This window comes from Diuraphis noxia, unplaced genomic scaffold (genome assembly GCF_037042655.1).
Source record: "Diuraphis noxia isolate RWA-SAM2 unplaced genomic scaffold, SU_Dnox_SAM2 contig0003, whole genome shotgun sequence".
In the NCBI taxonomy this organism is placed as follows: Eukaryota; Metazoa; Arthropoda; class Insecta; order Hemiptera; family Aphididae; genus Diuraphis; species Diuraphis noxia.
This window is the reverse complement of record NW_028301713.1, coordinates 10,882,150-10,908,298: the sequence shown is the minus strand read 5'-3', so window position 1 is coordinate 10,908,298 and position 26,149 is coordinate 10,882,150. Positions and strand designations below refer to the sequence as shown.

Below are 26,149 nucleotides of genomic sequence, written 5' to 3'. Positions count from 1 at the left end.
CATATCGCCAATGTTATCGGAGTCCAAAGGTCACCGCGCGCGACGGTGCCTGTGGCCGGTTTGTGTTTGACAAGGTATGTTTCGCAGTAGTGGGATGTATTGTATTTAGATTAATTTATAAATAATTAAAATATTTGACGATGTTACTTGATTTGGAGAAGTATTTATCTCGTGAGTTGATCAGCTAACAAGTTTGTATCAAGAGTGTCAGGTATTTCGTTGAATGAGATGAAAAATAGAATTTTCTGTTCAGTAGAAGTTTCAGAGCTGGACATATTCCGGGAGCGACGTACAAATGCGTGCGCACTATCGGACTGCCTGCGCGTGACTCAAGATCACAAATAGTGAAAATAAATTAGAAATTTAGTCAACACTTTTTTCTTATAACATTTAGTGGGTCTTACATATTTCACTGATAGGTATATTTTTTAATATTGTGACACATAAACCTTAACATGATAATAAATTGTACACTATATAGGTTATATTACTTATTATATTTTATGCATACTAAATTATATCATAATATGATGTTTTATGCGATGTACAATAAAACCTCTTATCAGTTTATTTTGATTACTAAACAATCTCGACAATTATAACCACAGCTTGGATAGACAATTATTTATGATTTTTATTCATAATTTTATGAATAATGTGAATCAATGTGACAATATTGTTATATACCTACCATCAATATTAAATCTTTCGTCAAAACTAATATTATATTAGTAATAATGTTATATAATTTTAGAGTCTATACCTAAATATTGTATTGGTATTAATGTTTTGTTTCGGTATTTATAAAAATATTTATTGTTTCTTATTTTGGTACCGAATTAATAGTTGCTGATTTGTCATTATCGATTTGGAGCTGAAAGCATACTAATATAGATTTTTTAATCAAATATAGATTTAATATTGATGTTTTTTAAAAAAATATAGATTTTTTAATCAAATTTTGATTTCTTTATAAAATACAGATTTTTTTATCAAATTACATATTAATTGGATGTTTTTAATAAATATAATTTTCTTTATTGAATACAGATTTTTTATCGAATATAGATTTTATATTGAGTTTTTTTTAACAAATAAAACTAAAAATATATAATAAATAAAAAAAATAAAAAAAATAAATTTTTTAACCCCCCCCCCCCCCACACACACACACACACTTTTAGTTAGAGACAACACAATTCTTTGAACAATTTGCAATTTATTTGCTATAATTTGCTATTTTATTTTCACAATTTGCATACCTTTAGTTCTTCCGGAATAAAAAATATTTTGTAGGGGGGAAATTTCACTCCGTCCTCCCATTAACACAACATACAACTATGGAGTCCTGGATTTGTAGAAATTTTGTAATTTATACAAAAAAATATTATATTAATTATGTAGTGTTGTTTTGGACTTAAATAATTTAAAAATATATATAACTAAATTTTTAGACCAGCTGTTTAGTCTAGAACTGAATTTTTTGTATTAAATTGTATTCAACAATGTAAAAATTTTTAATTTAGTAATGCCTTATTTCATATGATCGAATATACCAAAAAGTTCAACCACAGCAAATTTAATAATAGTTTTTAATATTATAAATGATAAAAAGATTTAAAAATAAATATAACTGCTTTAAAATATAAATTATGTCTTATAATTTTACATAAAATATTATATGAGGGTTGATATGCAGTTTTCTGAAATTTTTTATTTTTTCTATTTTTGGACGTAAGTCGTTGTGACACCGCGCTCAGTCATCCAGTAGCTCACCCGATGTTATATTTTTAATAATTTGTAAATTGTATATGTATCGATTTTTATAGGTAAGTAAAATTGAATTAAATTTGCTGTAATTATTTTTACCGACTTGTTCAATCATAACATTTTAATATACCTCTCACTATTATGGTCAGATCGACTTCAACTATACATTGGATTATACAAGATAGTTTTCTACCTGAGGGTTCTTCGAAAGGTAAGTAAAAATTATACATAACAAATATTTTAATACATTTATTTGTTTGGAAAGGAAAAACTCTCGTACCTATCCAACGTATAATATTTCATGAAGTGATGAGTTAAAAAATATATAATAATAATTCAACACTTAATATACCTTTCAATACTATCATTTTCTTACTTCATATTTTTAACTCATTACAATATATAACAATATTGTCACATTAATTCACATTATTCATAAAATTATGAATAAAAATCATAAATAATTGTCTATCCAAGCTGTGGTTATAATTGTCGAGATTGTTTAGTAATCAAAATAAACTGATAAGAGGTTTTATTGTTCATCGCATAAAACATCATATTATGATATAATTTAGTATGCATAAAATATAATAAGTAATATAACCTATATAGTGTACCTACAATATATTATAATGTTAAGGTTTATGTGTTAAGTCACAATATTAAAAAATATACCTATCAGTGAAATATGTAAGACCCACTAAATGTTATAAGAAAAAAGTGTTGACTAAATTTCTAATTAATTTCCCTATTTGTGATCTTACCATTAAAATCATTTTGCGAGGGGGCGGACTACACAAACAATTTTTTTCCGAAAAAACTACAGGTATGCAAATTCTGAAAATTGCATAGCAAATAATTGATTGCAAATTTTCCGTAAAATCCCGGAGTCCCTAACTCTATGTGTGAGTGTGTGTGGGGGGAGGGGGCTCCCTGAAATTGCCCCCCAACACAACATTTTTTTCCCGGAAAAACTAAAGGTATGCAAATTCTGAAAATTACATAGCAAATTATAGCACATTAATTGCAAATACTCCGTAAAATCCCGGAGTCTCTAACTGAATGTGGGGGGGGGGGGGGCTACCGTGAAGTTGGCCCGCCCAACACAAAATTGTTTTTTTCCGGAAAAACAAAAGGTATGCAAATTTTGAAAATGACATAGCTAATTATAGCAAATTAATTGCAAAATCATGCAAAAGTCTGGGGTCTGTGGCTTGAAGTGGGGGGGCCAACTTTATGTACTTCATAATATACACTACAGATACACAAAACAAAATTCTTTCACATATGTATAAAGTAAAATCTTTTGAAAATGGTAACAACGACAGTCGTGCATAACCTTTATATCTGTGTATTTTAGTCTCCCTTTAACAAAAACTCTTTTATAACAGAAAGATTAGTAAAAAAAATTCAAAAGGAAATATTATTCAATATACCTAAATGATTATCTGTGTTATTTTGCTTAGAAAGTTTTTATTTATCAACTGTTTTTTTTTTTACGTAATCAATTTGTGATATGCTGTTACCAACGGAAGACGATTTCGTGATATTATATCGGAGTTGGCGTCATTAAGTGATCGATGTAATATTTTTTTAAGATACAGATAACGTGTTAGTTAATTATGTTGGAACACATAAGTGGAGTTGCATTAGGTATCTATAAAACATAGAATACCAAAATTAAAAACATAAATGAAATATAATTGAATTGAATTAGCTGATCAACTTTATTCTAAAATAATTATGTTTATTTATTTATAGCTGTATTAAAAGGTAAACTCCACTAATTGTATAGACAATTTAAAATAAAACTTATAATACTAGCTACTAAGTACCACGGTTTAAGATAGTATGGTTGCGTAGGTAACGAAACGAGAAAAATTGTGTTGTGAATGTTCTTACCAAATACCTACCTAAGATCATAGAGAGCTCCCAGCGGATTTATATACTAACCAAATGACAAACAATTATTATGTTAAGAGGACGCTATACCCGCGTGTGTTGTCTCCGTCTTACAAGTGCGTAACATTTCAAAAACTGTTTCGCGCGGGAAAGAACCAGGAAGGCTACAGTTATAACTAAGAAACGACATTTTCACCACATAAAAAGGAAAACATTTACTGTGCAACGTTATTTTCAATTTTTCGATATCGCAAATAAAAAAAAAAGTTCTTATTGTTTCAAAATTCATTATTTTTTGCGTTTTTTCAAAATCGAATAACTATATTTCAGTTCTAATATCAAAAAAATAAAAACAACGTTGCACAGTCGAAATTCCCTTTTATCTGCGGTGAGAATTTCGTTTCTTAGTTATGACTGTAGCCTTCACGGTTCTTTCCCGCGCTAAACAGTTTTTGCAATGTTATATGAGCCAAATAATGCTGATAGGCTAATTGATAGACATTTCATTAAAAAATTCCATCTACATCAAAAAACTCTAACCATCGTAGAATTTACAAAGTGCGCACCAATAAATTTAAAACAGGAAAATTAGATAGGTCTAAAAAGAAACCTCATACTATTGCTCGGTTTGTAATATGCCACTTTGCATTGATAATTGTTTTGAAGTTTACCACCTAAAAATATAATTTAAATTATTACCTATGAACTATTTATTTATTTTAAATATTGAGTTCATTTTATACGTATTTATATAAATACTATATTATATGTGTTCGTTGAAAATGTGTGCATTTATTTTTTTTTTACGGCTTTCGTCCCCCACGAATTACCATTGTATAATTACCAGCGTTCAAGCCCGGATTAAGACATTTTGAGGTCCAGCGGCCAAAATTTTAAATGAGGCCCTAGTACGAAAACAATTTTATATATTATTACCTGCCTATTATAATAAATATATATAAGTACATAGTAATAAATAATGAATAATTCAATAATGTATCACTTTATTAATAGTTAATAATTTACAAGTTTTTTTTCTTGCTTTTGTTTCACAAAATTCTTTAATAACTGTTTAATTTAAAACGTAATTGCACATTAATCCTCTGTACTTATTTACTTCAATTTGTTCTTTTTCTTTTCTTTTTCTTTTTGAAGAACCACTTTCAAAATGTCTTTTCATTTTTAAAATATGAAGAAAGATCGAAAAATTAAAAATAATAAAAATTAAACATCAAACAAAAGTCAAAACGAATAAGCGAATAACGATAACAGAGGACAACCAATTTGTTGTTGACATGTAGTGTTGTTGTGTACTGCCGTACTGGTGTATAAAAATAGCTTTTGCTCATTCGATAGATGGGCGACTACCATAGATAATAAAGATATCTTTATTATCTATGGCGACTACAAGCTCAGCTGATAATGACGTGTCTGTGTGTAGCAATATGCAGGTAGGTATTGTACACATTATAATACACTTTAGTAGTACCACAGAATAGATAAAATTTAATCTATTCTGTGGTAGTACCTAAATTGTGTATATTAATCTTATGAATTATTACAAGAATTAAGAGGTTTATGTTATTTGACATAAATGAAAACAATGTCGTCAGCAAATTTATTATCGTTTTTTTTTAGGTGATTTATGCAATAAATATATAGCCTATAATGACAATAGAAAAAGAAAGGCCCCTAAATAAATTCCAACTACGAGGCACGGGGGCCATGGCCCCCTCTGCCCCCCGCTTAATCCGGGCTTACCAGCGTCCAATGTATCTTAAAATCGTGGTCGTGTCTAACTCAGTATTCGTCACCAATGTGTTTTATAATCTCGATGAAATATGTTTTTTCAAAATACAACGACTGTTGTTTCGTTGAATTCGAACAAATAACTGGAAATGTATTCTTTATAAAAAATAGAACATAAAATATTTAGAATTGAATTGAATTAGCTAATTAACTTTATTTCAAATCGTAGTATTATAATAACTTTAATAAATATTATATTTATACATTTACAGATAATGCTACATGCAAGTCTACTGTCTACTAATATTGTATACACAGTTTATAATTTATAACTCTAAATATTTATTAACGGTTAACATTTATACATTCGCAGATCTTGAACGTACGTCATATACTATTTTACTCAACTCATGATAAAACACAATTCAATCAAGTATTAATATATAATAGTAAAATCTCTTTAAAACGAAATTATTATAAGAATATAAGAAGGAAATATCCTTACAACGTAAAATAACATCGCAGTAGAACCCATATCACGTATATTTTATATTCCTATAACGGAAATTCCCCATAACCTAAGAGCGATTATGCTATAAGGGGGTTTTACAGTTTTTAATTGAAAATTGTTTGGTCAGATTGGTCAATATTAAAAGAATAAATAGATATATATATATCTGTTATGTAACTCTGACAGTTCTGATATTCACATATTGAATATTGATAAGCTTTGTTCGATTTCAATTTTTAGCTACTTATCAAATCACACATAGGTACTGAATTTGACTTATGAACCCTACTAAAATCATCACAAAACTCCCATATGTAATAATTATATTATTTATTTATTTAAATGTTATTGTAAATAAAAGATAAATTAAATACATTACTAAACAACCAAATATTTATTTGTTTTAAATTTTGTTTATAATTTTAGATTGTATCAATTTAATAACGGCATTTCAATTTGGTAATGATTTTTTTTTACCCAATCAGACATCAGTTATTGAATAATGACAATGTGTTAAATAATAATTTAAAAACAAAACCATTTTTTTAATGTAATAATTATTGATTAATAATCAATGATTATATAAAATATAACATTGATAGTTACATAAATAAAATGACCTCAAACATGAAAATATAAAAATATTTAAACATAGTAAACATGTTATGTTTAAAATAAATAATTATCCAGCGCCACGACCGTGGCGCTAACTAAGTGTAGTGTATGTGTTGGTACGACTGCACAATACGCGCTCTTAAACTTTTATTAGTTTTTGTGTATGACACACAATTTTGTACGCATTATGTTGTTGAGACCCATGGCGACTTATAACATATTCTTTAGTAAAGTGATTTATAATGTTAACCCAAGTGTTCATATTTGATTACACATCACAAATACCCTAAACATTACGCTTAAGTAAATAAAAAAAAATAGCTGCACGACGGTTTATGTATAGAATATCGAAGCAGGAGATGCCCATTTAAACTATATAAGATACAGGCATTGATTAAGTATACTTAATCAATACTTAATCAATGATACAGGTAAACTTGTTATACGACATAACAAATTTTCTAGTGCATCAATTAACTCAAACATTCATTCCCATAATTTTTTCCCATCAGAAATATTGTGTAGTATGTGCTTTTGTAAAAATAATCATCAAAATCGTACTATTAGAAATTAATTTATAAATGAAAAATCTTTTTAATAGAAATTAATATTAAACTCAGAATCAGAGCAGCCGTTTCTTGCGTCGTCGTCACATCGACCGGTTTCCACACTCAATTTCGTTTATGCAGCTCATGGCAGACTGTGCAGTGTGCTACCCTAGTGGCGAATATCATAAAAACATACGCTATTAATGTAGTAATGAGTAATTTTTTTCGATGGTGTAATATATTAAGTAGTTTATAAATAATAACATGGACCACGAACCACTAACCAAAATATTATATTGATTATTGTTGCAAATTAAATTAATATTATTATAAAATATTTATATACAAAAAATTATAAATACAGTGACAATTATAATTCACATTATGTATTTCAGTTATATTAATGAAATTAATCATAATATGTGCCTATATATGATATAAATATATTTGGCACAATATAATATAAATTATAATAAGTAGGTTAGTAGGTAGGTATTTAATGCCTATTTCCTATAGGCTATGGACCACAACACACACAATAGTAGTTCATGGTATTCACTACTAGGGATCAGCGCAATCTGTCATTTCCTCCATCATAAAATGTCCGTAACAAAAACTGGCCGTACTTCTGTCAACCGATTACCATGTCTAATAGTATCTACTATCTTAGTTCGTGGTCATAACTTAGATTATACACTATGAATGGAGCTACAGCGTAAATTTAATACAAAGCTCCTAAAATATTTTTACAATAGCAGTTGAAAAATAAAAGATATTCATAGTCACAATTTTTTGTTCAAGCATTCAATTTTTAATTTAGACAGCATACGTAAAAATCACGAAAATTTGCACATTATTGTAAGCCAGAAATTCATAAAAAATGTTCATTTTAAATCTAAGATTTGAAAAATTTTAATAATCTATAATATATCCTAGACAGATAAACTGTCTCCGCTCAGAATCGTTTTTCGTATACAATGATATAATATCATTGGATTCAAATTTAATTCCATCCATTACAGTAACCCACTCGTAACCTACTGTACAGCAGAGCGACATCTACGACTTAGCCGCTTTTTATTATTTATTAAACTTAATTTTATTTATTATTTATTAGTATTATATATTGTATTACATTATTATTTATTTTATATACGATGAAATTAGTAAATTTGACAACATTGCATAAAATTTCATACACAATCGTGTTACCAAAAAGGACAAACGTACGCAATTGTGTTCTACCTAAATAAACTAGGTCCAAACAGGATTTATAATGTACGACTCTAAGGTTACTTTACCTCCGAACAACTGGCCACGATAACGAGTACTGGATGTTCGAGGGTGAGATATCCTTAACTTATCCTTGTCTACAAAAGTCTTACTCTTTTTCGAGTGACCACGATAACGAGTACTGAACGAGAAAGCAAGTACTACAGTGTCTTACACTCTTACTACCTCTTAAAAAATAGGAGTAAAGAAAAACAATAACGCTTGATTTAAAGGAATGAATTAAATATAATAAAAAATATCAAAAAAGAAATAATAAAAAGAAACGTAAAAATGCTGCACGTTAGACACGACATTAATCGAAATTAAATTAGAACAGCCCCGCTCCTGTTTTACTTTATTATTGTAATATATACTAGGTACAAGTACAACGTTTAATGTTTATTTTTTAAATCTCCATTCATTATAACTTTGTTTGTATTAATATTAATTGTTTTAAATTATAATTTTTTTAACAGAATACAAAAATAATATATATGGATATACAAGTGAGTATATAATAATTATTTGATGAAAAAATATATTTTAAAAATTAGAGATCTTAATGACTGATAAACGTAACTAATTATTATCTAAACTAAAACATACTAATACCTTAAGTTTAGAAATGTCGTTTATTATGTGACCATTTTTAGACAAAATCAAAATTGTTTCATCATAATTTTATTTGTAAATTACAAGGAAATTTATTGTTTCAATTTAGTACATATACACCTAACCTAACCTACATATATGGGCGCTAATATTCTGTTACCCCCAACATCCCCAGCAGTCATTAATATTATTGTGTAGACTTTAAATTTTATCAAAGTATTGTAACGATTTTCTTAACCAAATTTAATTTAAAAATCGATATCCTTGAAAATATTTCAATAAACAATAATATACAGCTGTTTGGTTGTTGATTACCTGCGTCACGACAACTCGATACACATCAAAATACTGTTGGAACTAATTTAAAAGAATAGTGGAAACAATCCAATATTGAAAATAAATAACACTATGCTTACATTTTAACCAAATATCTGATATGGTATATAAATAATAAATTAATAGAAAGTTAAAATGTAAATTATAGTAGAATAAGACGAGTACCTATTATATATAATAATAAAATATATATTTTTATGTATTTATTAGGAAACAATGAAAACAAAAATATCGTAACATCATTCAATTTAGGTAAGAACATTATTATTTTTTTTTTTGTAGGAGAACCCGCGGCAACATAGCGGGCTATTGAGTGTGGGATGGTTAGGTAGGGTTATTTTTGTATATTTGTTTGTAGGTTTTTAAGTGGGTGGAGTTGTAACACGTGTTTGTGTATGTGTTGCAAGGATATGTAGCTAAAAATCCCGGGTGGTCACCCATCCAGGAGCTAACAACTGCGGTCGGTACACGTACGCTCAGTGCGTTTCCGCAGATTGAGCGTACGACCGCACCTTACCACAAAAAAATTATTATTGAGTTTCTATAAGATTAATATTCACTAAATAATACTAATTAAGTTACCCTAATTTACCATCTCAATTTGATGCACGTATAAGTGACGAGTCTCTGAATTAGTTCCTTGATGGCTTGATGTACAGATCCACGAGGTGAACTTTTTCATATTTAAGTATTGACTGTCAGGAAATCCTGATACTCCGAAAATTTGCCAAATCCGTATTTCGGATTTTCAGATTTTAAAATTCGAGGTTTTGGGTTTATCATTGTAAATTTCTGTATTATTTAGAATAAACCCAAACCTTAAATTTTAGAATTAAAAAATCTATGAAAGTTTTATGATTAGAATTTCTAACCATAAAATTTTCATTTTAAACCTTTATGATAGTACTTTTAATTCTTGGACTAGATGACGGTGTTCTAATTAAGATATCTCGGTAATTAATGAACACTTCAAGTCTCACGTACCATTATTTTTGGAGATACGACTAATAATGACTAAAATATATTTTATGATATCCGACTATTATATATATTTAATATTACAAGTTTAAGTTACGATTAGTGTTCGAGTACTAAAATCTATAAAAAGAAAGTTCAAAAAATAAATTTATTTAAAAAAATGTGTAGTTATTTTGTATTTATTATAAATAACTTTTGAAAGAATACTAATTCAATGTTTTCCAATCTGAAATTCGGATTTCGAACTTCAAACATCCGGATTTTCAAACTTCAGTGAATTCGGACTTTTCTTATTACTAATTTGATCGTCGATTAAAACATATGTAAATATATATAGATAATATATATATTTATAGATTCTACGAATAGACAAAAATATCCTATGTTTATTAAGCACATGCACAGCTTACTTGTTTGATTCAGAGACTTGTCACTTGGAATCTATTTTTTTTTTTTAATTAACCCGCGGCAACATAGGCCGTTGGGTGTGGTGATACTACTGTAGGGTTTGAGGTTAGGTAGATTTTGTTACATGTGTGTGGTGTTTTTGGCATAGATAATATATACATGGATAGGACATCCCTATACCTATTATACACGGTATTCTGTGATCGAAGAGTCTACTGGTTAGCATATTGGTTATAGGCGGTTACAGATACTGGTTTATGATAAATAACATTTTTATCAATCTGATTTGTGCCGATTTTTGAATCAATACAATTATTAATTTCATTTTAATTCATTATTTATTTATTTAAAATATTTATAGAGACCAGTTAATAAATTTAGTGATATACAATTAATACTTGGACATCAGAATGTTTCAAGAAATAAAAAAAATGAACGAACAATCAAAAATTAGATCAAAGTTCACCAAATTAATTTTATGTAAACACCAATAATGTTTTTTACCATTGAGTTATTTAATATTTTTTTGACCAATTAAATGTAAACTATTGAACATGTTATAACTTTATAAGCAATTTAATATAAAATACAAATAATAAATAATATCGCTTTCCAGATTTTTCCCTTCGATGTGCGCCAAAAATTGCGTTTTCATTATCACCTATGGTTGATACCACACCTTAATTTTAATTAACCATTTTAGTAACTAGTATGCTCTTCGATCACACTTGAATACATGGGTCCTATCCAGTATATATTATTTATGGTTTTTGGCAGAATTTCTAATGGGCACCCGTAGGTTTCTGCCCTCTCTCTCCAGGTTAGGTGAACTGCCCGGAAAGTGATGCCACCCATGACCGGGATATGAACCGGCGACGGTACGCGTCGCAACCGACGCTTAAATCCGACCAGCCACTGCACCCCCAGAATCTAGTTTATGTTAGTTACTAAATTTAATTTTTCTGTCGGAAACATTAAGTTTTATGTGGTGCAAGACGGGGGAATATCGTGTGGTTGATGTACTATCTTAAAACAAAAGGAGGCGATATTAAAGAATTAACGCTGTACTCTCTCAAAGTCTCAAGTCTCAAAAAGTTAGAGGATGTATAAGGATCCTATAGAGTTGAACCATATTCAATTATCGGTCTTAAGAGCCATTTTAAAAACCACTTAATTTCATTAAGTAAAACTAGATATACCTATTATATTAATGATTATTAATAGGTAATATCATATTTCTATTTTAGCTTTACTTCCAGATAACAATGGTAAAAACAAATTATAGACCTAATTATATTTTAGAAAGTGACTATTTCAGTGTCTGACGCGTATCTATATAGGTACCTATTTTATCATCACATGCTGATGATGTGAATGGTCCAAATATTGAACAACAAATTGTAATATTATGACTGCTGATTTTCTTACCATCTTAATTCAAATTATAACAACAACATAATTTAACTTGCCCCATTTTAATTTTGTATATGCTGTATATGCTGATTTTAAATTATTGCTACGAACCAATTTTAGAATCGGTAACTAGAATTGCAGTCAAGAGCTTATAAATCACACTGATGGTGTCAAAGGTCCACTTTAGCAAATAAAATTATAAAAGTCAAACTTATATAGTTATTACAATTACGATTCATAATGTTATCATTTTCTTATTTGAACGGTTATATAAAATATTTTAATTTAAAAATTCTTATACATCATAGACAAACTGAAATATCTTCAAAAAATCTAACGCACAATCACAAATAATGTTCTTAGCATTAAGTTGATAATATGACAAATTAGTTTAATGATAAATATAACATTAAAAATTTACTTAGTATTTAAATACATATTTTAAATACTTTTCAATATAAGTATTTGTATCTGTACGTGAATACTTTCAAAAAGTATCTTTTACGAAATTTAACTTTAAAAGAGGGATTTATGATGGTTATAAGCTCTAGGCTTTTAACCGTTCCATCAGTTCTAAAATTGGTCAAACCAAAAATTTAACCACCCCATAATAATCTATGGTTCGAAAAATTAACCAGATGACGTCTCTATTACAGTTTAAATTTGAATTATATTCAAATCAGTGATGATTAGATTACATTATATTAATTGATATTTAAACCAATCACATCATAAAACGCAAAAATAGATAGATGCCACATTTCCTACATTTTGAATAAGATTTTTTCTATCTTTTTCTATCGATCTGATGATCGTATGATAAAAAATGTACAGAACTCTGAACTGTAACTATAAATATTATAATTTAAAAATTTCTAGCAGCATATTTAATAAAGTATTTATTATAGATATCATAGGGTCTTTGGAACTGCCAATGAATGCAGGTAAATTATTTTATCAATTTCTACTTGTAAACATCCTTATAAAAAATGTTAGAGTTGGGACAATCAATAGTCAAACTATATCAATAATCAACTATACTAGACAAAATTATTTTAGAGTTATTTTAAATCTATATTATAGATACCTACTTGTATTTTGTAAGTAGATAAAACAATTAACTGCGTCACTTCATATACCAATCCTTGTACATATTTATGTTTAAGGTTGTGAAGTTTCTGACTTATAAGAATGTTGAAGGCTATCAAAAACGATGTCACTGCCGTTTGGCCGGCTTTCCAGCAAGCGTCTAAATATATATATATAATATAATATAGAGCCGCCTTTGCCCGCGAATTTTGATCTTGACGGCAAATCGTGCGGGTTATGGCAGATTTTCATTATCTGACTTTTGCGTAGTGCTTCCTGTATCGATTTGACATACGCCGACTTCCACCGATTATGCAGTATGCTCTGGACCTCCACGATTGCTGCACGCATCTGCCGTCTTTTTGTTCATCGCATTATATTACGCGACCCGAAACACGTAGCGCATGTACCGTCTGTGCTATCGACGAGCTCACTCCTCAGTATTTGTGCGTGTTATTGTCCATTTTCTTGGCTCGTTTCCGTTGGTGGTTGTGTTAAAGTTAACTGTAACTTTTGCTGTTAAAAAAAAAAAAAACTGCCGACAACGATTGTCGCCGTAAGCGACACCACGCGGTCATCTGTCCCATCAAGATCACATGAGATATGACCTATATAACTTGATATTACGCTTCCCGTTATCACGACGTCTCCATACCACGCTACCTGCTCGGCTGCTCATCGTTACTGCTGATATAAGCACGGTCGTTACATTTATTATTATCATTCTGTTATATTATTTCTTGTTGTACTGTTATCATAGTATAGTTATATCATCCTGTATAGCGCGTATTCGTATCTATTATTAGTATTGTATGAAAATAAAAGCTTTACGATCTTCTGTTAAGTATATTCCGCGTATAGTTTATTAACAGGTTAGGTATGTTGTTGTGTTAGGCCTTACGGTAGGAGTTTGAAGGCACAACAAAGAGCTTAATTATGAGCTGACTCGCAAAGTGCCATTGCTTACAATTTAAAAGAGCATCCATATAAATTTTATAGTTTTATACATAATAAAATAATTCAAAAAATAATATTAGTAATATAAGTAAATAAAATACGTGATACCTTATAGAGTAAATAAAATTAAAATAAAATTAGTATTGTTTTATACGAGTAGGTCATCGTGTTAATTCATAATAAACGTTGTATTGCAATTCTAATGATTTTATCATTTCTAAGTTCTAACACAAAAAATCACACATTTATATGGAAATAAACTCCCAAAAATAAAATGTTTAGATTGACAAATCGTTGTGTGATGTGAGCATTCGAAACGTGAGAATTAGGTAGATATTGTAAACTAATACAGATAATAACACAGTCACGGAATTGGCCGTTTAAATACATGCCAATTAAATTTTAAATATTTTTGTTAGACTAGAGTCTACAGCCCGCCCATACCTAGTTTTTGATACCACGCCTAAATATAAAGTGAAAATCACAAAGGTTACCATGCTAAATATTAACAAAATAAAGTTTTAAATTCCAATGTAGGGGACTGGAAACTTAGTCTTCACAGGACAAAAATTTAGTATTCAAAAACAAATAATGTGTTAATGAATTTACGTTCAAGTAGTTTTTTTTACAAATAAAATGAAATACATTATGCTGTACATTTTTTTTATTTTAGTTGAAACAAAAAAATACTTCGACTATCATATGACACTTTACAAGGAATTTGGTTATGGTACGTATTCTAGTGTAATTAACAATAACATTTTTTTTCATTCAGTTTAATCATAAAAAACGATGTTTTATGCTCGGATACTTGGCATAAATAATTATCTAACTAGACCGATTTCAAACATAGATTTATAAATATTAAAACAGATTGACATTTTGTAATTTACGAACGGGGACATACATACAAATACTTTGAGGTTATAGAGATCATATTACAAGTATATATATATGTGTGTGTGTGTGTTACGGGCAAAGTATGAAGTCGGGCATTGTGTACAATGGATTTTCAAGGGCAAAGTTGAAATAAGTTAACATTATCCGGGTATTTTATACAGTGTGTCAGTGCCCAATTAGATTTGGAAGCTGCCGATTAAATATATTAAAAATTAAATAAAACATATTACATTGTACTTAAAAAAAATGTTTTTCACTGACTTTATCACTTACATCACTTTTTTTGTCTTTCTCGTTTATGTTTTCGATGACATCTCCACAGCCTTGAGCTTTTTCTAAGTCTTTTTTCTGATTTTAAAGTAAAGGTATAAAATATGAACAAAGATAATACCTTTAAATTTTATAAGAGCTCAAATTCACTTTAATTTTTAAACTAATGGAGCTAAACGTGATCTGCTAAGCAGCTAAGTGCTAAGTATAAATTTGATAATATGTTGCACACTTGTAAGACGGGACAACACATGCGGATATGATGGCCTATTGGCGTCCTCTTAATTAATAACAGACTATACCTACGTGACGTCGCCGTCGTAATTATAATCATAAGAAAATATGGAGTAGGCATTTTTCGATTCCATTTTGAAATATTATCCAAATAGCTAAAATGTTCATGTAATAAGCGATGTGATCACTTTATCGTTAAGATTACGGATCGGTTCGTATTGTCGGCAGTTGTCACGTTGTCGCGTATGAATAAAATAACTATAAGTATAGTTTTGTAGTGATATTGATGCGTATAATGTAAGTGCAATTTGATATAAATTTGTACAGCGTGCTGTATTTTATTTACTTTGCCCACTTGAATCTGGGCTGGGTACATTTTGTCCGGGCAATCTATTATAATAATGCCCGGTCAATGGATGACAATTCGAGTATTAAAATGATGACTCCTACATTGCCCAAAATGTTTGGCATTGTGCACAGTTCCCGGGCATTGTATAATAATTTTGCCTAAAAAACACAAGTAAATTAAATGTGTATAAACACTAAAAGATTTGTTATAAAATATAATCGAGTTTTACTGTTAATATATTAATATGCAACATTATAACAGTTAACCCTATAATAATTCTCTCCAACCGATATTTTTTAACGATTTTGGTTATTACATATTAATTATTTTTATAAAAAAATAATTCCATCGAAATATCATTCTATAAAAGACAGATAGTGTAATAAAATAAAAAATACTTAACTTAAAGAAAAACTAGACTGATACAAAACATAATTTTTTTTCAATTAATTTCACATTTTTCAAATTATTTATTAATATACAATTATTGTTAAACCTTCTTATCAATAGCTGTATGCACATGGACAAAGTCAATAATTTCACGCAATTATTTTTGTGTTACCAACTGCGTAATACGAATAATATTGGTATCGTAACACTTTGTCCTGTGTAACACTATGCCCCATGCTCCCCTACCTATCATGAGATTTTATTTAATAGATGTGTATAGTGTACCTATATAAAATCTAAAATATCTAAATATTTAATATTTATACATTAAAAATGTATTTACTATTCAACTTCTATAAATAATAAAAAAATCACATTTTGTAATATTGGTTTCTATTTTTTATAGATATGACTCATTTAAGAATTCGAGAATTGTGCTACTGGAGTGTTAATCAAAATATCGATAAAAAGAAAAAAGAAAAACCTCAAAGCGAAGTTATTAAATTGCTTCAATAATTATTTTGTATGTGGAAATTTGTAGTTTAAAAATAAATAATATAAAAATCTGGGGAACCACTAATTTTAGTTATACTTGTTGGTTACAAGTACCATTCGTCACTTTTAAATTATTTATTTCATTTAAAATATAGGTTTTATGCACGTGTTTAAAATATATTGCTAATATAACATTACTCATTACAAATAATAAATAAACATGAATTAAATATTTGGTATACTCTACATTTCAATACTAAATGACTGATGCGAAAAAACACAAATTGAATATTCTTTTTTGTATTTTAAATGATTGATTTTTTTGTTAATATAATAATATATTCTATATTAGAATACAATTTGCATAAAATTATTGACATGGAGAAAAAAATTTTTTTTCAGTCTGTTTAGATTTTAGAGTTTAGACCCCATGTAATTTTATGATTTTGTTTCTAATTGATTATATAATATAAAATTAACTAACCAATTAATTCCCATAGTTAGTGATACAATTTTTTTTACTTCGTTCAGTTGTTCAGTGACATACGCATTATTTGGAAAGCGAGAAAATTATCGAGATATTTGAAATTTGAATAAAAGTACCTAGTTAACTCGGTGATTATTTATCGAGTGATGTTTTATCATTGTCAGAGGAGAAGTAATGCTAACGCGGTTCTTTCTCTGGCTCTCGATAAAAAAAAAGTGATGTTTTATCGTTGCCAGTCTTCCTAATATATTACCAATTGCAAGCTATTTATAATTATACGAGTGTTTAATTAACACAGTTACCATGAATTGACTACCTAGGTGGCTAAATGCACTTATGTAGCTCATCGTTATGTCGACTTGTGGTGGATTGCCTACCTTAAATACTGATCGTATATTGTCTGCAATCCAATGTAGTCAGACTGTCTTACTGCGTAAAGTTACAGGTAAATATTTACATTTTTAACAACTATATTCATAAAAAAACAAAATAAATCTTTGCTCGGACAACACCAAATTGGACATTTTTTCATCGTTGGATAAATTAACTTGACCCACAGACTTTAAATTATATAATCAGGATCTAATCTAATACCGAAAGTTAACAACTTTATTGTAGAAATTAACAAATCATGCTCCATAGGTCAGTCAGAAATGCATAAAAAAATTTCCATTTAAATCTAATGTGATATAAAAACTAATTTGACCTACTGCAGTGTCAATGCCTAATATAAAAATTAATCACTTTAATATTTATAATATCATTAAATATACTTAATAATTACTAATTAGTTACTTACTTATTACCATTTTCACTAGTTCATTCAGAGTAATTTATTGTATATAGGTACACAATGATTTTATATCATTGGAATCAAAGTTAACACATCCATAACAATGTTTCCTATAGACACCTAAATACCTTATGTACGGCAAACTTGCACGTATGCTCGCTTTTTTATTTTAACTTTGAGAATATAAATCTTTTTTTCCCATCGTCAATCCCCTCGAATTTCTAAAATGATTGCAGAACTCCTTCCATCGATAATTTTAAATACTTGATAGTTATATTTAATTTTATAAACCACATCTAACTCAATTATTTTGAAGTACAGAAAAATAAAAATAATTTTTTTTTTTGTGGGAACATTTAGAAAAATGTATTTTTTTTCTGAAAAATTAATCAAAGTATTAATAACATTCAATTTTTTATTTGAAACCAATCTTAAAATTCCTTGAAAATCCAAGAGTTTTTAATGGTTCTACATAAAAATGTATATGTAGGCACACATCATTGTAAAACATTCGTCAACAGTTTATTCATCATTTGGTCCTGAATCTAAAATTATCTTTACTTTATTATTCATTTTTCAATTTTCAAATTATTTTGAATTCAGAAAAGATTTTAAAATGTATATATATATATATATATAAATCAATGTTAATAGAAAAGAGTTTTAAAAAAATAAAAAATTGAAAGGTCTGTAATATAGCACAAAAAGAACCAAAATATTTTTTAATCATATTATATTGTATAGAAAAGCATCGTATAAATATTTTTTTATAACACTAATTACAACTTTTGAGGAATTTTATACTCAATTTTCAAGTTTTTTGACCAGGAAAGCATTTTTTTTTATCGATAAAGTTTTTAAAAAAAATAATAAAAATCGAAAATTTCTTATATGTCTATAAGAAGCTATTTAACTTGTAATTTTGTGAAATTATTTATTTTTAGTACTCATCGATTATTTATACTTGATTTAAAATGTTTAATAGCTAATATACAATCCAGAGTCAAGGTAAACGAATCAAGATGATGATAATATAATATCTCAACCGGTTTCCTGAATAGCTTACTTTTGATCATGTAATGATGTTTAACACGGCGTAGTGTATAGACAATAAAAGAACAAAACCATTCTTCTGTAGATAACAACTATTATTTATTATAGTAATTTAAAATGTCCTTTAGTTAATATAATTTGACCAAAAAAAGAAGAAATTAAAATAATATTATAATTTATAGTTTGTATTATAATTTTGAAGGAAAATAACTAATAATTATAATAAATAGGTAATTGCTAATTATATACATATATAATAATAATATATACCATTAACATATTTTAAAAACGACTATAAAAAAAAAAAAAACTATATATTTTATTGACTAGGTACTTCTACAATATAATAATATAATTATTCAGATTATAAATTATAATTCCAAAGCACATATTATTATGTTAAAAAAATTACACCGAACTACATTATATACATAATATCTATGCAATTACACATTAACACATTGTTGAACACTCAAAAAAAAAAAAAAAAAACGCTTTAGATTTATTGTTATGTCATTAATACTTATAACATTTCGCTTTAGAATTTACAATAATAGTAATACGTATATTTAAAAAAAAAAATGTATTTAATTAAACATAATATCACAGCGTGTAGTTGCTAAACATCATTCCATTGCCTATTGAATTCCAAGGTTCAACGATATTACAGATTGGCCATTTGCACTTGGGAACAATTCTCTATATGAACACATCATAGTATATGTAGGTAACATTGTTTTCATTATTAGTGTGTATGGAATATAATATTTAACGTACAATCATTAAATTAGTTTTATATTTGTATTTAATCAGTGTTTATAAATCTAATTATTTTCGTGAGGCCGTGAAGGATCTTAAAATGTATAAATTTCCTTAAATGACAAATAGTAGAACGATAATGATGCATCAGAATTGTAAAATTTGTACTTACTTGTTTGTAGGTATTATAGTTCCAAGCCAAAATTATTTTATTTCAATCTCTGTATAATTCTTATATTATAATCGGTACCGCAACCAAGTTGTATGATGGTCATCCATTGAACGTCGCCGTCGAGGTTTTTTATTCGCGGGAGACAATTCACTAGCTATATACATGAAAAAATATACATTTTAATAAATAACTATCAAAAAGTTTTACCATTCTCATTTCTCGTTCAGTTTTTGATATTAAATGTCTTGTCATGTATTGTGTTGTATGATCTATATATGGTACACGTTTTTGAGCCAATGAATATTATAAATATTATTAAGGAGGCGCAACACCCGTATTTGTTGTCTCAGTCTTATACAAACGCGTAGTATAGCAAGTTTACGCTCAGCAGTTCACGTTTACTCCGTTATTTTAACAATTAGAGTGAATAGACCTATCATAAAACTTAATGGTAAGAACATTATCTGTGTTTTGTTGGAAGTTTTTTTACGATAATTCAGTTTTAAAGTGAGTTATTGAGTATTTTTATTTTACAATTTATTATACGCACATAATTCACTTAAAAATTGAATTATCGTAAAAAAAACTTCCAACAAAACACAGATAATGTTCTTACCGTTAAGTTTTATAATAGGTCTATTCACTCTAATTGTTAAGATAACGGAGTAAAACGTGAATTTCTAAGCGTAAACTTGCTATACTACGCATTTGTAAGACTGCAGAGACAACAAATACGGGTGTTGCGCCCTCTTAATGATATAATATTTAGTTTTAGTATGATTTAAGCTCGTGAAATTTTTTTTTTTTAAACAATTCTCGTTAAGGTATTTGTATAATATATAGGTACATGGTTAAAGAAATTTTGTTACAACTTGCAAATCGTATTACATCGTAAAAAATGGATATTAGTCAATTTTTCGTAAATTTATTTAAAATCGATAATTAAAGATAACTGCAGGTATTGTATTAATTCAATGCAGCACTAAGCGCAATTTTTCCTTTTTTTAAATTTAAATTATTAACACCCTGCAATGACACATTATAGGTAATAATATATAGGTTCAGTTTATGTATAATACATTTTATATATATACTGAATATTGACTATAATATTACCAGTTATATATTTTTATATAATATGATTTAGAACAAAAATACTAAGAAAAAATTTAACAATATTTAACCAAGCCAACTTGTTTGTTGTCAGTCCTAAGTCTGAAATCGGGAAAGAAAATTAAGAATAAATAATTAGTTCTTTAGAGAATTTATGGAAAATATTTACGTAGAATGTGTTTTTCATATATATATATATATATATATATATATATAATATACATATATATTATGTAAAACATATTATATTAATTTTATGTATGTATAGTATAGCATACTAAATAGTAAATACATATTATATTATATGGTGCGACAATCGTGTTGTGATTTTATCGGGTAAAAAGAGATCGATTCACAATCACAATCGTGTTACAAATTGTGGAGTACAATTGTGTTGTAATATTATTCGGTTTAAAAAAGGAAGAAATGCGCAATCGTGTACAGCCTTATTAGGTTTCAAGACATTGCGAAGGATATTTTTTTTTACTATGATTATAGTTTATATACATTTATATTACGCACTCATATCAACAATGACTTCAGAAATACAAATTTAATGTGATTGTCTTTTTTAAATCTTTTTTTTCTGTTTTGTTTTAAAAACGATAATTGAGGGTATCGTTAACAATATTATATAACGAGGACAGAATTCTGTTTAATATCAACTATTGAAAGTACGAAAAACTATAGCATATTATACATTGTAATAAAATCGAAGCAAAAATCTGGTGAGTAAGTGGAAAAATATCGTATAATATTTTACACGACTACGTGGCTCAAATTTACAAATAATATAATATAGAAAGTCACTCGAAGTATAATATAATATGTATTAATACCACAGCGGTCCCTTTTTATATTCTATGTCTCGTTAGAAATAATATATATTATTTGAATAATATTTTAATTCATAACGGTTCGCGTGGAATCGTACATTCGAAAGTGTTGATATTTTTTATCATAATACGCATATCTGTGTAGAAAATTCTAAATAGAAAGTGTGAGTTTTAATGAAATATACGATGCATATATTTTGTTCCATATAACATATACAATATAAACTGAGTTCCATATAGGTATTTTCATAACACAAAAACATCATTACGAATCGACACACATAAACCAACTCATTTAAAATTTCAAACTATAAATACTTAAAATATAAAATCATAAAATATGTGCGTACATATAAAATATTGTAGTATAGGCATATTTTTTAGAACGTTGAAACTTTTTAATATTCCCATAAAGGTGAATATAATAGGGACTTTTGTGATTATGATATATTTTGAATTCATATACTATTATCCCGTAAGTTTAGTGAGGTTCAATGGTCGTAGAATTATCGTTACCCGGAAATGAGAAAGCTGACTCTATAGCCTATGAAGCCACCATATCTCCTTCCTCCACAAAGATAAACGCACTAACCTCATCCGAAAATGTCAACATTATACATCATAAATTAATGGAAGAATGGCAAAATTTCTGGTCTAACCTACCCCTCTCTAACAAACTGAGAAACGCAAAATTATCTACTAAAAAATTAAAATATCCTCCCAACACCAAACGAAGAGATGAAGTAAATATTACTCGAGCTAAAATAGGCCACTCACATTTAACTCGTGCTTATCTCATAAGAAAAGAACCAGCATGCGATACTTGCTATGAGACACTATAACATATCATCATAAATTGCACCAAATACACGGAAGCCCGCAAGATCCTCAAAAACCACACCTCACTCCATCAAGCACTCAATGAAGACAATACGGACGCAATCAATGTATTCTTCCATAATATAAACATAAGTCATCAATTGTAAACACATGTAAATACTTGTAATAATTATAATGTTCGCTTATTTATATTAATTTAATGCAGGCTGAAGACCTTTGATGTCGAAGTCTTAATAAATTTATAAAAAAAAAAATTATCGTTACCTAAGTACGATTTGTTTTCGTCTTACAAGTGGTTAAGTTAGCCATATTCATATTGTATAATTATAAAACAACAATTCCTTACGTTTTTTACCAAATTCCCGTTGTAGACGTCGAGTATTCCACTTTCGTTTCACTTTCATGATATTCGTCACCATCCATGCAGCGATTTTCTCCTTGTAACTGCTATCCTTTGCTATCACTCGCTCCCATGCTGCTATCTCCAATTTCATGTCGGCTTCCATTCTCAGTTTAAGATCCGTGCTGTCTGTGTAAACAGAATCATGTGACCGGCATGCTTCGTCTAGCTTATTAATCCCAAGCTGACCACGAGCAATGCGTTCCAAAAAGTCCGTGCCCGGTCCACAAAAATGATAACCCGGAAAATGAGCTGAGTGCAAAAGATTTAAATAATTTATATAGTAAGCAGATTTGCAATGTACGGTGTGTTTTAAGCTAACAATGATGATCTTTTTCAAATTAAGCAATTTAGTTTTATTGATAGGTATATAACTATAATAGTATAATATCAAATACAAAAAAGATGTTCGTACATTTCTAATATTAGATTTTGTCAGACTTAAATGACTGCAGGTAATGCATAATCTTTTTTTATTCGTCAATTTTTTTTTCACTTGATTGTTGTTAGTTATGTATCATCCATTTAATACTCCATTATAGTATATAAACAATCTGTATTCATTTGTATATAAGTACACACTTCAAATACCACTTTCAAAACCACAAATTATGTTAATATTATATTTATTATTTATGTATTATAGAACGGATAATAATATATTCAATGTGTTCCGTTGAATTGACCGGCCAGTGACACATTATAGTAGAATCCTTAAGTTATGAAAAAAATCCCTTTAAAAAGGTAGATCTTAACTATTATATTTTTCTATTACTCAATTACTTTTATTATTTAAAAAAATACATAGCTTTGTAAATAATAATAATAATAATGTATACATTTCTAATTTAATTGTGTATGTTAATTATTATCACACTAAAATAGCTTTAAAATAAAATAAAGTTACGATAAAAAATTAAAAAAATTGTATGATACATCAGCAAATGTACAATAGATTCAGTTTTGTTGAAAAAAAAATTGAATAAATTTCTTCTAAGTAAAGAAATAAAAAAGTGTTAGATTCCACCTCTTCAAAGGATTTTTTCATAACTTAACGTAGGTATACTATTTTATGACACCAGACATACACATTGTATATCTACCTACATACAAACTATAAAGAACTAGGTGTTTTTAACTATTTAAAATGTACATTTTATATAATATTATGCAGTATATAACTTGAAGACATACAATCATAATACCTTTTGAAATAACCATCGTGTCAATTTTAATTAAAATGCAGCAAATAATAAATTTAATAAAAAAATCGTTCGTACAATAATTACCTATGTTTGATATGTTAGTTTATTAAATTGTTATTTTAAAATTTTCAATATTGTGACACTAAACATAAATATTATTATTTTTACTTACTTTCTCTTGATTTTGTCTGTCCATGACAATTAAATGTAAACAAAATTAAAAAATTCACCACAATAAGTTTCATAACCATTGGTTAAATTATTTTTAAATAAATAAACAAGAATGATAATAAAAAAACAAAGACAATGAACCTCAAAAATTATTGTAATAATACCAGTATATGTATAGTCGTAGCCTGCGAGCGTCACGCGCTTCGACCACTGCTACGTCTACATGAAAACTAACACGCGATCTCAAATGTACTTACACACTCATCGTGTACCCACTAAACTGGTTCCAATGCGATTTCGATGTGTACTATTTAGCTATCATAAGACTTCAAAATGACCGCCGTAGTACGTTACAAATATTGTGGATACTGCATGTATATAGGTATCTAGAGTAATACATTTTTATGGAGTAATCTTCCAACAGTTGGTTTTTCCCACGGGCATGAATTGTGTAGAGCATCTGAACGCGTTGCAATTTTTCAGATGATATCCACAACTATTTACGATATGTTAAACACTGATGGAATGCGTGCACACTGCACATATATATTATGCATTTTATTTTTAACGCGTAAGAATTTGACCATTCTTTTTTTTTTATCAAGCTGTTCGTCCATATACAATCAGTGATTTGAATTTCGAATAGGTATCTACGTATTAGATTCCTATATTATTTTTTATGAAATTCTGGCACTACGTTACAATTTAAAATGATCTTACAAAGAAATGTCCATAAATATTTTTAGTAATACTGCTTCAAACATTTTTTTGTTTTTTAACATGTGTCAAACATAATTTACTATAATAATTAATAAGTATTAATAGCTAATAAGCATTATTATTATATCTATCATATAAGTAAAGGCAGTTCAAATCTTATAACTAATTCCTAGTGATACATAAATGCTGAGATAAACCCAGTACACAATATACTATATACCTACCGGTGCATTTGATCAATTGACATACTTGCAAAAAAAATAAAAAACAAAAAACCATTAGACTAAAGTTATTATAGTTATGTTTAAGTTATTTAGTACAATATTATAATTAGGTTTGGTAACTTAGGTTATGACGTATATCAAAATCATCATTGTATTATAGGTTAGGTAAGGTCGAGTGCCAAAATATAAATGCCCTTATAATATAGTTGTAAATACCTGTATATTATAATATTCAGAATTCAGGAAGATACGACACAGCATGCATTCTATATCACTGCGCTTTGGTATTCGAATACAAGTGTAGGCCAAACAACCCACTCTACAATTACCTATATCGAATTTCTGGTTTTTCGTACTATTTATGTTTCAGATATTCCCATCACTCGTTACAATAATGGATAATTATTTTGTGGTATTTACACGTTGAAGTTTTAGATATTTTAATGTTTTTACGGCAGATTGTGAGCGGTAATACCAATACGTGTGATATGACGCGGCAGTGAAACGCGGTTCGTTGACACATGGCGTAGTCATGATCGAGTCGAACGGCCGACGAAAATATTGGCAGACGACGCGAA

General features: G+C 28.0%; 2 protein-coding genes across 2 annotated transcripts; one reads left to right on the top strand and one right to left on the bottom strand.

Annotated features, from left to right (window-relative positions):
* Positions 1-5,688: 5,688 nt before the first annotated feature.
* LOC149056707 (uncharacterized) lies at positions 5,689-17,030 on the top strand. Its single transcript, XM_089222456.1, has 8 exons — positions 5,689-5,803; positions 6,359-6,391; positions 8,844-8,873; positions 9,526-9,567; positions 11,949-11,969; positions 13,023-13,058; positions 14,834-14,890; positions 16,710-17,030. Exons 1-8 carry the CDS (start codon positions 5,704-5,706, stop codon positions 16,817-16,819), a joined length of 429 nt encoding a protein of 142 aa, XP_089078582.1. The 5' UTR covers positions 5,689-5,703; the 3' UTR covers positions 16,820-17,030.
* A 2,234-nt stretch (positions 17,031-19,264) lies between these two features.
* LOC107165608 (uncharacterized) lies at positions 19,265-24,918 on the bottom strand. Its single transcript, XM_015513934.2, has 4 exons — positions 24,629-24,918; positions 23,198-23,503; positions 20,063-20,216; positions 19,265-19,830 (listed from the first exon to the last, which is right to left on the bottom strand). Exons 1-3 carry the CDS (start codon positions 24,705-24,707, stop codon positions 20,128-20,130), a joined length of 474 nt encoding a protein of 157 aa, XP_015369420.1. The 5' UTR covers positions 24,708-24,918; the 3' UTR covers positions 19,265-19,830; positions 20,063-20,127.
* Between the last annotated feature and the right edge of the window lie 1,231 nt (positions 24,919-26,149).

Coding starts and splice junctions, on each gene's coding strand:
- LOC149056707 (XM_089222456.1), top strand. CDS start 5,704: ATGCAAGTCTACTGTCTACTAATATTGTATACACAGTTTATAATTTAT. Junction 13,059..14,833: donor GGAACTGCCAATGAATGCAG/GTAAATTATTTT, acceptor TTTTTATTTTAG/TTGAAACAAAAAAATACTTC. Junction 14,891..16,709: donor TTACAAGGAATTTGGTTATG/GTACGTATTCTA, acceptor TATTTTTTATAG/ATATGACTCATTTAAGAATT.
- LOC107165608 (XM_015513934.2), bottom strand. CDS start 24,707: ATGGTTATGAAACTTATTGTGGTGAATTTTTTAATTTTGTTTACATTT. Junction 23,504..24,628: donor ACAGACAAAATCAAGAGAAA/GTAAGTAAAAAT, acceptor TTTTGCACTCAG/CTCATTTTCCGGGTTATCAT. Junction 20,217..23,197: donor ACGGGAATTTGGTAAAAAAC/GTAAGGAATTGT, acceptor TCATGTATATAG/CTAGTGAATTGTCTCCCGCG.